Here is a 14,015-nt window from a genome sequence, read left to right as displayed (position 1 = left end):
GAGTGTAATTCATGTTTGTGTGGGCTTTTTTGTAAACATTGCAGCAAGTCCCATTAAATTCTACCGCGGATGATACACCATGAGGGGCCTTAAGAATCTTAGCTGTTTCTATCACAGGGGTGGGGGTGATACCACCCCCGCCAATTTAAAAGAGACACCAGTATTAAAAGAGACAGCATCGCGCACACGTCTGATTTTCAGAATATAATTTAAAGGGGAACTCAGTACCAAGAACATGAAAAGAAAGCATTTTATATCTGAGTTATGTGGATTTTATAAACTACAAGATCTTAATCAGATTGTTGAATCTATGCTGTAAAGAAATGGAAGCTCTGATACCAACTTCACATCTAGATGCAGTTGTCTGTAAAGACTTCTGAGAAGTTAGCGTAACCCAGCACAGGGGACGCGGAGACTTTGTCCCTGCACTTCACGTGCCACAGGTCCTCAGGCTGCTCAGGGATCCCTTAGAGTCAGTGAGTTGAGCGACTGAGCTCCAAGTCCACGGCCACTGGCTTTGATACGTGTCTGAAAAGGAGTCGAGTTCGAGGGCCTGTGTGTCTTCACGGGTCTGGTGTTCAAATGCGGGTCCGTTTGCTTGCGTGTCCTGGAGCTGGTGTAGGGGCTGCGGTGGATGACCGTCAGTTCAGGATGCCCTCTCCTTTGGGCAGAGCTGCTGTATTTTGGTAGAAGTGGGCACGCACTCTCTGTAACACACGTGGGCAGGAATCTTCCAGAGTCAGCTTCGGGTGGGATGGCAGCTCCACAAAGCAGACTGCTTCTCTGGTCCCACGGTGGTGACGAGCATACAAACGTGCCCGTGATCTCCCCCGTGTCCCTCAGAACAGCGGTGTGTCCGAGCCGGCAGGCTGCCTGCCTGGGGCCCAGCACCCGATGCCCGGTGGCCTGTTTGTGGCACGTCAGAGACCAGCAGGGAGGACCTGAGGCTGAGTGGAGCAGGGAACCTAAGGGGTGTTAAGGCGTGGAACGGGTTTACTACATCCTGTTTGCAATGTCTCCTGGAACGTGCAGGCTGGGCCCATGTACTCAGCTGCAAAGGCAGAGCTCACTGCCTAAGGATCCAGTTTCCCGGGGACGGGGCCGTGTGCGCCGTGTGTCTGGGGCGCTGACTCCGCGCATGGCAGGGCTCGGCGCCTCACCCGCCTCTCGGTCCGCAGATGGTGTGGGAGAGCGGCTGCGTGGTCGTCGTCATGCTGACCCCCCTCTCGGAGAACGGCGTCCGGCAGTGCTACCACTACTGGCCCGACGAGGGCTCCAACCTCTACCACATCTACGAGGTACTTCCCAGGGCGCCCGCCGGGCCGTGGGCAGGGGGCCGTGGCAGCTGTGGGTGGGCCCGTCCTGGGCAGACACCGGGCCGCCGTCCCTGGAAGCCCCAGGAGGTTTGCCCAGCCCTGCGGTCAGCAGACCCTGCAGACAGCCGTGCCGCAGGAACTCTGCCAGGAAGGGCGTGGTTTCCATTTTTAAATTCCAAGAATCCAAATTCGGACAGAAAGCACCCAAGAAAGGACTCACGGGGGCCTGTTTTTGGGAAGCGGCCCCTGCTGACCCTGGCTCTTCGCCGCCCGCCTGCCCCGGCTCCCGCTCCTTCGCGGGGCCTGTGCCCATAGCGCCCACTCGGCCTTTGGACTCGCGGGTCCCCTGCTGGCCAGCTCGTTTCCTTGGCTGGCTTTTTGCCCACATCAAGAAGGAAGTAAGTAACCTTGGGCAGTTAAACCAATACAGAGTGTGCCCTTCGACTTCGCTTCCCATTAAAATTCATCAGAACACCAGAGTCCCTCAGGAGGGTTCACCTCAGACGCCTGCCTGGATGTTCCCCTCTAAGCTGGTCATGCTTTTGGGGTCCCCGCCTGGGCTCCCAGCGCTCAGAGCCTGGCAGTGTCTATACGAACCTTTCGGTTTCGGCTTTCTGCAGCTGGGTGGGGCCTCTCTTAGGAAAGGCCAGTGAGGATAGAGCCCCGTTTGAGTTTTTGTCCGAAAGTGTAATTTTTTTCTGGTGATTTTTCTTGGAGGTTTATATGGCTTGGAAAAGACAGAAAGTGCACTCGTTCTGATTGGAACGCATTTTTCCCAATAATTTGACTATTTTGCCCCTGAGTGACATGTAGAGAAAGAAGCACAAAGTGACCTTTTGCATAAACCGTGCTGAACTTGGAAAGCTGGACAGGCCCCCCGCCTGCCGCGTGCAGTCTGCCCTCAGGGTCCCCAGCCCCCTCCCCACAAAGTGGCTGCATGCTCGGGGAGCCGGGCCCCCAGCCGACGCGCTCTCTGCCCGCCCCCGCCCCGTCCGCTCCCCCTCCAGGTGCATCTGGTCTCTGAGCACATCTGGTGCGAGGATTTCCTCGTGAGGAGCTTCTACCTGAAGAACCTGCAGACGAACGAGACCCGCACGGTGACTCAGTTCCACTTCCTGAGCTGGTATGACCAGGGGGTGCCTTCCTCCACCAGGTCCCTCCTGGATTTCCGCAGGTAAGACCCGCGGCCCGCCAGCGGGGTAGCGCACTCGGGTTGCCCGCGGAGAGAGGGGACGTCTGGGTCCGAGGGGCTGTTTGCTGTAAGACGTGCCGTCTGTCTGATGCTTGTATGTCACAGGTACATCCGTGTTATCTGCAGTGGAGGGGGGGAGACTGTGGTAACTCACATGTTGGTTGTAAAGCGTCTGTAGCTTTAGAGGTGTTAGATGCTAGTGGGGCTGGGTATCTTAGAATTGTGGAAATGTGGTCATGGTTATCAATAAGATTCTTCACGTAGGGAAGAATTCCTGGGGTTCTTATTTCACAAGGTATGGATGAATACAGCCCAGAGTTTTGGCTACTTGGCTGCTTAGAGATGGTGGTGAGAATGAGGCCCAGATGACTAGCTAATGGGTGACCTTGGATAAAACGCCTGGCTGGGGGTCACACATAACCCTGTATCTGTGGTGCAGTTTCGAAACTGACTGTTTTAAACATCTAGAAAGAAAATGAAGATGTTGAGGGCTACCCAGAACCATACTCTACGCTCCCTGGAACCTCTGATTGGAAGTAGGCTTCCAGTAAATCTTCAAAACGAGAAATTGGAGAGTCAAGACAAAACACTCTTTAACACACTTGAATTGCACGTGGTCAGAAACTGACTTGTGTCTGAACGGTTCACAGACACGTAACTCCTGGGAAGTCAGAATGGCGACTGCTGTTGTCGTCAACGGGGGGTTTCGAGTGTAAAGCTGGGTTTCTTGAATTTGGGGCACAGATTCTGAAGGTTACTTTGATACTGCTTCTCTTCCTTTTAGTCCACTTTGGAAAAACAAAACAGGGCTTGTTTTCTTTTTTTTATTAGATAATCCTTTGTATCAAATAGCACGTGAAACAGCTCCCGGAGAGACACTTGCTTGGCGTCACACCCGTCACCCTCAGTCCGTCCCCAGGGAGGCAGGGGGTGCGTGGCACACACCCAGACGTGCCCCCAGCCCCCACCCATCCCAATTGCCTGGTCATTTTTTACATTTTCTTAATACAAATTTATTTCTAAAAACCTTGCTTAGAGCCCGTTTCCTGATAGAATCTTCAAAAAGCAGTCAGTACTGGCAGAATGGGTGCAGCTGCACAGACGGCCACCCCTGCGCTCCGACCGGGGTACTTGCTCATGTGTGCATATGGGCGTGTTTCCAGCTCCATATCCATGTGTGGAATCGGACAATCCACAACCCACCCTCTGTGTGTGCAGTCCGTCAGGAAGACAGATCGGATTCCCCCGCTTCCCTCTCTCCAGAGTCCCAGGAGACAGGGCCCGAGAAGGTTTCAGGAAATGAGATGCGTACAGGCCTGCGGGCCCATCTCGCTGGAGAACGCTGGGGGCTGCTCGTGCGGCCCCAGGCCTTGGTCCCGTCACATGCTCAGGGCACGTGGCGCTCCCACGCGGCCGCTGCTCTGTGACTCTCTGTCCGGCAGAGGAGACTGCTGGGAAGACGCTGGTCACTGCAGGGCAGCGGGCTGCGTGGCCCCCTCTGAGCAATAGGCCCAGCTCATTCCGTCTCTGGCCGAGCGCGTTCATCAGAGACCGAGATGTGTAATTAAATATTTCTGGCGCCCAGAGGGAGCACATTTACACTTTAAAGAGAAAGTGCCACGCTAAGAGATAATTAGCATCACATGCGAGGGCCTTGCTCTGGAAGAACTCTCCCTGTCTCTGTCTCTCTCGTGGCTGTGTGCACTGACACTCACTGATGCTGCTCTCTGTAAAGATGGACATGCTCTCTGTAAACCGGACAACCCTTACTCTGCCAGCCAATTAGCGGTGGCCGGTGTCATTTTTGTGATGTTGCAGCTAGTAATATGAGCCCAGTTGCATAGTCACAAAAGTGATCATTGGAAACTGTGACTGTGCTGCAGGGACAGTGTGGGAAGCCCCCTTTCTGAGCCTCTCACGCCCTCTGGCCTTTGCTTGCTGGTGGTTGCATGGCGGTTCCCTCTCACGCAGTGACCATGGGTCGGTTTGTATCACTAACCGTTCTCTCTCGGTGACTTCCTCCTGTTCCAGTATGCGCGGTGGCCACTTTTCTCAGTGTTTGACCTCTTGCTGACTGACGATTTGTTCCAGTAAAGTAAGCCAGACAGCCGTGCGTTGCTCCTCTCCACCAATAACCCGCGGCGCTGTCTCGGGTCGACCAGATGGACGCTGTGTGGACTCTGTGCTGCTTCTGCTTTGCCCTTTGTGATGCTCTGTGTGGTAATAACACAAGTGCCTGGTTCTCTCTGATAAACTTCTCCACCACAGCAGCACCCCGGACCTCACTGCTCGCCTCCTCGGTTGCTTGTGGCTGTCGACAGGCAGGGTTAGCACAGGGCAGGGCTGGCGTGGACGTCAAATTGCAGTGAGACCTCCCTGGGGTCCCCCACGAGCCAGCCGGTCACAACACGCGTGCAAGAATGACATTTTAGACAGGTGCCACAGGAGAGGCCGGGACTGCAGGCATGGGGAAGCCAGTGCCGCCAGGAACCCACGTCTCAGCAGCGATTCTTAGCCAGGGAGGTGACGCTCACTGCCTTCTGCCACAGGGCAGCCTGACCAGCCGTACAGGAGGCTCCACTGGCCTGCCGACTCCTTATGTGGTTCTTGGCCAAACCAGCACAGTTTAAAGAAGGCTGTCTGCTTGTTATGTTTATTTCTCTTTTAATGGACCCATTTGTGCTTGGTCCCATCAGAAAAAAAATGAGCAAAACTGGGTGACTGACCAAAAGTTGGGTCTAGCCTTTAGAAACACAGGCAGGACCTTCAGGCAGGAAATATAACTGGAGGGGCCAAGCCGAGGTGGTCCACACACTAAAGATGTGCACACTGAGAAGCGTCCAGGATGACTTGCCCTCTGAAGGCTCCGGGCCTGTAGCAGCAAGCCGCCCCAGCTCGCAGCTCTGCACACACACACACAGTGCGTGCATCACGCCTGGACACACGCCTGTGCACACGCACACACACGACCTGCGTGGGGCTGGCGGGCTCCCCGCCGCTCACACTTGAGGCACGTCCTCGGGGTCTGGCATCTGTTTTGTCGGAGCTGAAGCTCCCGTTGCCTTGACAACCTGAGTCGGGAAAGGGAGGCTTAGAAGGAGGAGCAGGCGGGTCTGTTTTCCAATCCCGTTCATCCTCAGAGGGCAGAGCACTTTCCGGGGACCCCACGCCCGTGCGCCCTCAGCTCTGAGCCATCCGCATTCCCTCTGCCCCAAGCCTTGGCCCAGCTGCCAGCCCGAGCAGGGAGCCGCTGCACAGCGGCGATGACGCGGCCTCGGGGAGCAGCCTGTGGGCCCGGGTCCTCACCCGCAGCTGGAGGGCTGGGCCCAGGCGTGGCCGCCTCCAGGCCTGTCTTACCGGGACTGCACAGCCAGGCCTGCCGGCCGTCCTGCTGGTCAGGAGGGTGGAGCCTCCCTTAGAGGCACCTGTTCTGTTCAGTCCACAGCATAAGTGGGAGCTCAGCCCAGCTCCAATGTCTGGGCATCAGCATCATTGTGCGTGATGCTGGAATACCCCTCGGCTCCTCCGTCAGACACCACCCTGGGCTTCCTCCCAGCCCCACACCCTCCCAGGCTGTCGTGGCAAAAGGACCCGCTGATTGGTGTCCACGTTCAGCTATCTCCCTGCTGAGCGGACAAGCCTTGGCAGAGAAGTGTGACATTTTCCCATTTCCGGTATGAAGTAAGAGGTTTTTCTCCACCGTCGTCCTTTTCAAAATTTTATTTTCCGTCTTAAATTGTGTAAACTCACACTCAGAGCCCGTCTCACACACCTGCTCACACACTTCTCCTCCCAGTTAACCGAAGCTCTGTGTTTGCTTTTCCTCATTTAGGAAGATTTTCCTAAGAACTTGGACGTACTTTGTAAACATGTGTATTTCTTTCCTTGAATTACAAGAAATTTCAGCTTACACAGTAAATATTAAACTGTGCTCTGTTTTGATTTAGGACTTGGGTACAAAATCCTAATCTATGCTTCTTGTTAATTTGCATAAACTCTGATCTAAAATCTGCACAAGAGTTGTTTTACATAAAATCAGGTTTGTAAAAGTGGAAAAACTTGTCTTGGACATAGTTGAGGTTTCTCCAAAATTTAGATGTCTTTGCAAAACTGACAGATCAAGAAAGCTCTTTAAGATGCTGTTCTGAGATGTCACAGTAATAGTACATTCTAGTATGATGTCTGGACTGTAAGAAATTCAGTGTATAAATTGCTAAACTCAAAAATTTCAGTGAGGAGTCTAGACACGCCACAACAACAAAAGTCAAATGGACTAGTCAATAGGAGGGGAGGGGAGGGGACAGGGGGAGGGGGGCCCAAGCCGGTGGGCTGGCTGACCCGAGGCCAGAGTTCATACTTCTTAAGGGAGAAAGCAAACTGCACAAATGTAAGAATTGTTTCCAAAGCTCTGTCTAATAATGTAATATTGGAAAGAAAAATAAACCTTGGAAAATGTGTGTGTAATTTTGATTTTCTTTGTCAAAACAGGCCATTACAGAACAATGTCCATAAGACGGTCTGTTTGCTTTGGCTGCGGGCTGTTTGGTGACTGCCACGGAGCCTAGCACATAGTCATAACTTCTGTGTCTCTCTTTATTTCAGAAAAGTAAACAAGTGCTACAGGGGCCGTTCTTGTCCAATAATTGTCCACTGCAGGCAAGTACAACTTCACCCTGGATTAACATGTGTCCACTGCCTCAAAAGTAAACACTGTTAAATATAGGAGCTCAACTTCCCAATTGCTTAATAACATATCTAACTGGTGCTTCTTAAGGAAACAGAGGATAATAGCTTATTTTGTGTTAAACCTCCCGGGGCCGCTACACGAGCACCTTGAGATGGTGTGTGTTGTGTGGTGGGGTCTCAGCCCAGCACCCTTTACAGACATGTGGAACCTGTGCCAAGCACTTGGGGCCACTGGTGGACGGGACAGAACCTGGAATCAAAGGAGTGGCCTTTGGGTGGAAGTTCAGCGGCTCGTGTCCTTGAGAAGGTTACACCCAGCCTGGAAGAGAGAGCCCCTGGAAGACAGCTCCCTCTGAGGGTGGGCTCCGCACCCGCCTGCGCCAGTGAAGAAGTGTGCTCTGGCTTCCAGAACGTCTCACAGACTGTTCCCTCTGTCTGGGATGAAGAAGAACTAGGTCTCCAAAGACCGAGCACCAAGTCCGCCGATTCTGTCAAGGGTGTGCACGTGCATGTATGTGCGTGCACTCATCTGGGTGGGCTCTAAGTGTGTGCGTCTGAGTGCATGCACCCATCTGAGTGTGTGTCTGGGTGTGCCTGTGTCTGGGCGGGGTGTCTGTGTATGGACCTGCGTGCGTGTGTGTGTCTGCGTGCATGTGTGCAGGCACCCGTGTGTGTGTCTGTGTGTGCATCTGCCTGAGTGTGCGTGTGAGTGCATGCTCCCGTGTGTGTCTGTGTGTGCCTGAGTGTGCGTGTGAGTGCATGCTCCCGTGTGTGTGTCCGTGTGTGCATCTGCATGAGTGTGTGTGTGAGTGCATGCTCCCATCTGAGTGTGTGCCTGTGCATGTGACTGGGTGTGCATTTCTGAGTGTGTGCACCCATCTGACTGTGTGTGCGTGTGTGTGCATGCATCTGAGTATGTGTCTCAGTGTGTCTGCATCTGCACGTGTGTGAGAATGCGTCTGAGTGTACCTGCATACACACATCTGTGTGGGTGTGGATGTGAGTGTTTTTGAGTGTGTGTGTGAGTGCATGCACCTGTCTGTGTGTGTGTGTCTGAGTGTGCATCTCTGTGGGTGTGTATGTGTGTCTGAGTGAGTGTGTGTTTTTGAGTGTGTGAGTGCGTGCTTTGAGTCTGTGTGTGTGTGTGTCTGAGCGTGTGTGTCGTGTGTGTACGCTTGCATCTGAGTGTGTGTTGTGTGTGTCTGAGGGAGGAGGAGTACACAGTGGTTTGGGTCCCCGGGAAGTGGACCAGAACACCCTTGACCCGCCCGAGGAGCAGCTCTGGTCGGCGCTGGCTCCGAGGCGGGTCTGGGAGGAGCCTTCGGCAGCCGGCATGTCACTGGGGCACCGGGGGCCTCGGCACGGCTGTGTCCCCGCCCAGCAGCACTATGCGGGGTGGTTCTCTTTCCACCTGAGGCTTTTTCTGCTCTTTGAGAAATACATTGACGCCAAACCCAGTGACTCTGTGCTGTGAAAGGACAACTGACAGGCTCCTGGGCTACCGGCCCGCCGGCAGGTCTGAGACTGGGCAGACGCGGTGGCCACGCAGGTCCCCAGGTCCTGAAACGGAGACACTTCCCTGCCAAGTCAGCGGGTCCCGCCGGGAGTGCCCGTGGGCGGGGGACAGCCTGCTGGGCCGACAGCCCGCTCAGGGCACCGCACGAGGGACGCCGGGCTGCCCCCCAGAAGGCCGCCTTCCTTTCCTCCTGCTGCCGAGCCACGTCTCTCGGAACACGCTCACAACCCTCGCCCGGAGGAGGACTTTCCACCGGGGCTGAGGGAGACTGCAGGGCGGCTGGAGGAGGTGATGGGGGCGGACGCGCCCCGCAGTGCAGCAGATGATCGGTGGACCAGCCTGAGGCCTGCACCCAGCCTTCCTGCCCCGCAGCCAGCCCCCTGCAGGCTCCGAATACAAGGGCCGTCAGCTCCGACGCTGCCAGCCAGCTCCTTATTTCCTTTTTCCCTGACAAAATTTGCTGAATCTTTGACCAAAGAGGGGGGAAAAAGGGGAGAAAGAACAAATCAACACAGGCAAAATAGCTAATCCATACTGCTGTTAGCGCAGGCCCGCAGGCCGGAAGAAAGCTTCGACTCCTCCCCTCCCCTCCCTCCTCTCCCCTCCCCTCCCTCCTCTCCCCTCCCCTCCCTCCTCTCCCCTCCCCCTCCCTCCTCTCCCCTCCCCCTCCTTCCTCTCCCCTCCCCCATCCTCTACCCCCCTCCCCCTCCCTCATCTACCCCCCTCCCCCTCCCTCCTCTCCCCTCCCCCATCCTCTACCCCCTCCCCCTCCCTCCTCTACCCCCCTCCCCCTCCCTCCTCTCCCCTCCCCCTCCCTCCTCTCCCCTCCCCCTCCCTCCTCTCCCCTCCCCCTCCCTCCTCTCCCCTCCCCCCTCCTCTACCCCCTCCCCCTCCCTCCTCTCCCCTCCCCCTCCCTCCTCTCCCCTCCCCCTCCCTCCTCTCCCCTCCCCCTCCCTCCTCTCCCCTCCCCCTCCCTCCTCTCCCCTCCCCCTCCCTCCTCTCCCCTCCCCCTCCCTCCTCTCCCCCCCTCCCCCTCCCTCCTCTCCCCTCCCCCTCCCTCCTCTCCCCTCCCCCCCTCCTCTACCCCCCTCCCCCTCCCTCCTCTCCCTCCCCCTCCCTCCTCTCCCCTCCCCCTCCCTCCTCTCCCCTCCCCCTCCCCCTCCCTCCTCTACCCCCCTCCCCCTCCCTCCTCTCCCCTCCCCCTCCCTCCTCTCCCCTCCCCTCCCTCCTCTTCCCCCTCCCCCTCCCTCCTCTCCCCTCCCCCTCCCTTCTCTTCCCCCCCTTCCCTTCCTCCCCTCCCTCCCTCCTCTCTCCCTCCTCTTCTCCCCTCCCCCTCCCCCTCCCTCTCCTCCCCCTCCCCCTCCCTCTCCCCTCCCCCTCCCACCCTGACCCCCCATGCCCCACTCTGTGTCTCTTCCTCTCCAGTTGCCCACCCTCCCCTCCTCCCGTGGGCCCCCTGGACCGCGAGGGCACACGCTGTCGTGGGCACGTGGGGAGTGGGGGCAGCATGGCCTGTTGCGTCCTCATCTCTCTCCTTCTGTTGACAGTGACGGCGCCGGCAGGAGTGGCACCTACGTCCTGATCGACATGGTTCTCAATAAGATGGCCAAAGGTAAGAGCCGGGTAGGGGCTGCTCTGTGAGGCTGCAGCCGGATGGTGTTGCCATGGCAACCTTGGTGCAGCAGTCGCAGAAAGCCATGGGGAAATTGGCCTGCTGCCCCTCTTCTGACTCGCAGGGAAGCTGTTTGCAGCAGGCACGTCCGCTTCTGAGGGCCCTCCCTTGTCACCACCTCCGCCCGGGGTCGCATGCCGGGCTCAGGGCGCAGCGGGCGATCGGCGTCCTGTGTTAACGTCACAAGTGGGGAGAAGGCCATCTTGATCTTCCAGGGCTGTGGTGGCTCAGAAGAGCCTTAAACCCTCCCTGTTGTTACAACTGTATTTGCAAAATTCAGAGCCTAGACTCTCTGGTGGAGACTGCCTCTGCAGGGGCCCCCGTTTATCTCTGGTGGGGATTGTCTCTGAAGTAGCCCCCTTCAGATGCCCTGTGTGTAACAGCATCTGGGCGCTTGGGCTCAGAGAACTGTGATCTGAGCACGGACCCTGGGTGAGCTTGTGGGCTTGCGTGGGGTTTAGCCCCCAAGAGTGCGGGGACTGAGGGGGCTGGCGGCTCCCCGGCGTGCTCTACACGCCAAACCTGTGAGGTGTCCCCTGCAAGGCCAGCACGCTCCAGAGCCAAGTGGGAGATTCCCTCGGACCCGCCTCTGGGGGAACCAGGCACATGTCAGCGGGGAGACCCCAGCCTGACCTGTGGGGCCCCTCCTTGTCCTCAGCCTCTGGGGGCTTGGGAAGGAAGCCCTGGGATGGGCGCCGTCTCACGCGCTCCTTCCTGCCTGAGAAAACACCGTCTCCTCTACGTGGGCACACACGTACACGTGTGTCCTTAGCTGGGGCGCCTAGCTTCCAGGAACCCACCCTTCACCCTTTGCCTGGCAAGAAGAGCAGACACCAGTCGTAGAAATGGGTTTCTATACATAGTCAGACAAGTGCCAGCAACTCTGAAACAGGCGTCTTTCTTGCTCCATCTTCTCCTGGTTAAAAGAAAAGCAGAAAAGCAGAACGCACCTCTAGCCCAAGGATATGGTTGCATGAACATGAAACCGTTGTGTTACGCCGGGACTACAGAGCATGGGCGGGTTCCGCGCAGCGGGGGCCCAGACAGCCCCCACCCCCACCACCCCCCGCCCCCGCCGCAGGCTCCCTGCCGGCTTTAGGGTCCGGGGGACGGTGGGCCCGGCTCATACACCAGAGGCTGCTTCTCATGCCCTGAGGCAGCTCAGTGCTGAGACACGCAGACAAAGACCCCGCAAGCCCGCCGCCAGCGCGGGGCTCTGACTGACGCGGCTTGGTCTTACATCCGCAGAGCTAGCTCTAGTGTGCCTCTGCCTCGTCACCTGGGTCTCTCTCCATTTGCAAGCGGATGGCTGCTGCAAACCCAGAGTCTCCGTGGGACTCCTGCCTTCTCCCACCCTTGCCCCCCACCCCCCGCTGTCAGGCCCAGAGCGCCTCCCCCTGCTGAACCAAACACCTTCCGAGAACGTGGGTCATCTCACACGTTTGAGGAGACATCTTTGTGTGCGGGCAGGTGACACGCGGCCTCACGGGCACACACCGCCACGTGGAGTCCGGCTCCCCCCGAGGAGCGGGCCCCAGCAGTGTTGGAGGGGGTCGGTGTCCAGCTCGCCGGTGTGACAGCACCGGGCGCTGAGCAAAGCCACAGCCCGGGGCAGGGGCAGCGACTCCCTGTCCCAGCTGGCCCCCGCGTTCAGCAGCCGGTCTGCCTGCCGCGTCCTGTCAGATTCCACTGGAAGTGCAGGCTGGCGGCGACAATGTGAGCCCAGCCACGTGGAACCGGCCCGGGAGGGTGGGCACTGGGCCCTTTCTGAGATCAGTCACCCCTCACTCTGCCCCTGACCTGCTCCCCTCTGCCCAAGGGGCCCACGCTGAGCCATCCCCTGACCCGGGGCCCGGCCGAGGTCTCGGGGCAGATCAAAGGGCAGGGCGGCCCCTCGGCCGGCGAGGGGCCCTTTCCCGGGCCGCCCCGGCGAGCAGCCACCAGGGTTTTGTCCTGGGCCCGGCCGTGCTGCCCGGGCGGTGGGGGTGCCTTTGTCTGGCCGCCTGTGCTTGTCTAATGATCAAAGGCCGCAGGCCTGGACACAAATGCTTTCTTCCCGTCTCCTTCACTTAAAAGAAATGAATTGCAGAAGGGCTGGGAATGCCTCTGCTGCGGCCGGGCCCCCGCGTCAGCCCTGGGCCCCGAGTCCGCGGGGGCGCTCAGCGGCCAGGCCGGACCACCGCCCAGGGCCTGGCCTGTTAGTGCTGCTGCTCTGCCAGCTGGTGGGAAAGCAGGAAACCCCGGAAAATCCTTCTGCGTATTTTTCCTGTGGCCTCGAACACGCTTCTAACTCAGGGCTAACATCTCGGGTAGAATCAGGGTTTGGTGGCATTCCCCTCTCACGGAGGAAAGAGCGCAGCGCTGGCCTTGCAGCCAGGGTGCTCTCCAAGCTGTGCCTGTTATATTTTTGTCCGAGATGTCTCTTCGCCCAGGGGTTTTCATATTTCGCCACAATTTTTTAAATGAATGGAGAGCACCAGACAGATGAGGGGCTTCCCAAGGATCGCGTTGGCTGGGTTGTCGGGAGGTGGCAGCCTCGCTGGCTGAGGGCCGCTCAGCAGGAGCCCCACCTCTAGGAAGCCAGCTGTGCCGCCTGAGCTCCGGCCACTGGGGTGTCCGCGGGCGGGGCCAGCCTGGGAGCCGTTCCTTCTGTTTGGCGGGAGCCGCAGGACTGGGATTTCATCGCATGACGCAGAGCGTGGGCCCGAGTCCGCAGGTGGGCCCGGAGACGCCCAGGAAGCTCGCAGCGGCTGGGAGCTGCTTCTAAGTGGTCTCAGCACGGAGCGTGTGTGGATGTCCAGCACCTGCGTGGCTGTCTGTCCAGCCCCCGGTCTCCGTCCTCAGCAAGCTCACCTGTTTGCCGCTTCCCCGTCACACGGTGACATCGGTGAACATCTCCTCTTCCAAGGGGCGTATAACCGTCCCCTGTGCTCCCTGTCTCTGTGGCTCCGACGTCTCCAGGGACCTTGAGTGGGTGGAAACACATGGGTGTGCCCCTCTGTGTCTGGCTTCTCTCTGAGCGTCATGTCCTGGGGCTCACCGTGCCGTAGCAGGTGTCGGGACCGCCTCCGTAGTTGAGCCGGGACCGCCTCCGTAGTTGAGCCAGGACCGCCTCCGTAGTTGAGCCGGAGTAACGTTCCCCCCCGGGACGGACCATGCTTACCTTGTTCACCGTCCATCCGGGGACACGGGTTCCCTGCACCTTTCAGCTATTGGATCACTACTATTCCAGTCACGGTGTGCAAATATCTGCCTGGTTTCTGCTCTCAGTTCTTTGGGGTGAAATACCCAGAGCGGAATTGCTGGGTCATGTGGTCTTGTTCTGATTTCTCGAGGAGCTCCCATTACTGTTTTCCATGGCAGCTGCACCATTTCCCGCCCCCAGCAGCAGCTCACAGGGCAGCGCTGTGGCCGACGTCCCCACACCCGCTTGCATACTGTTTTGCACACTGTTTTGCACACGGCTTTGACAGTAGCCGTCCTGGTCACCGCGAGGTCTCGCTGCGGTTTTGCTTTGCATTTTCCTGAAGACTGGAAATGTCAAGCATCTTTTCCTGTGTGTGTTGACCCTTTGGATATGTTCTTTGGGGAAATGCCTATTCAGGTTCTTTTCTTCCATCTCTTAACTGGGCT

General features: G+C 57.9%; 1 protein-coding gene across 1 annotated transcript in view; it reads left to right on the top strand.

Annotated features, from left to right (window-relative positions):
- Positions 1-14,015, top strand: part of PTPRN2 (protein tyrosine phosphatase receptor type N2) — a 464,846-nt gene that overhangs the window by 438,873 nt on the left and 11,958 nt on the right. The window contains exons 17-20 of the mRNA XM_052638438.1: positions 1,179-1,298; positions 2,324-2,490; positions 7,111-7,164; positions 10,258-10,322. Of these exons, the coding sequence (XP_052494398.1) occupies positions 1,179-1,298; positions 2,324-2,490; positions 7,111-7,164; positions 10,258-10,322 (406 nt within the window). The remainder of the gene's footprint in view (positions 1-1,178; positions 1,299-2,323; positions 2,491-7,110; positions 7,165-10,257; positions 10,323-14,015) is intronic.

Source organism: Budorcas taxicolor, chromosome 4, assembly GCF_023091745.1.
Source record: "Budorcas taxicolor isolate Tak-1 chromosome 4, Takin1.1, whole genome shotgun sequence".
Lineage (NCBI taxonomy): Eukaryota > Metazoa > Chordata > Mammalia > Artiodactyla > Bovidae > Budorcas > Budorcas taxicolor.
This window is presented reverse-complemented; position numbering and strand designations above follow the sequence as displayed.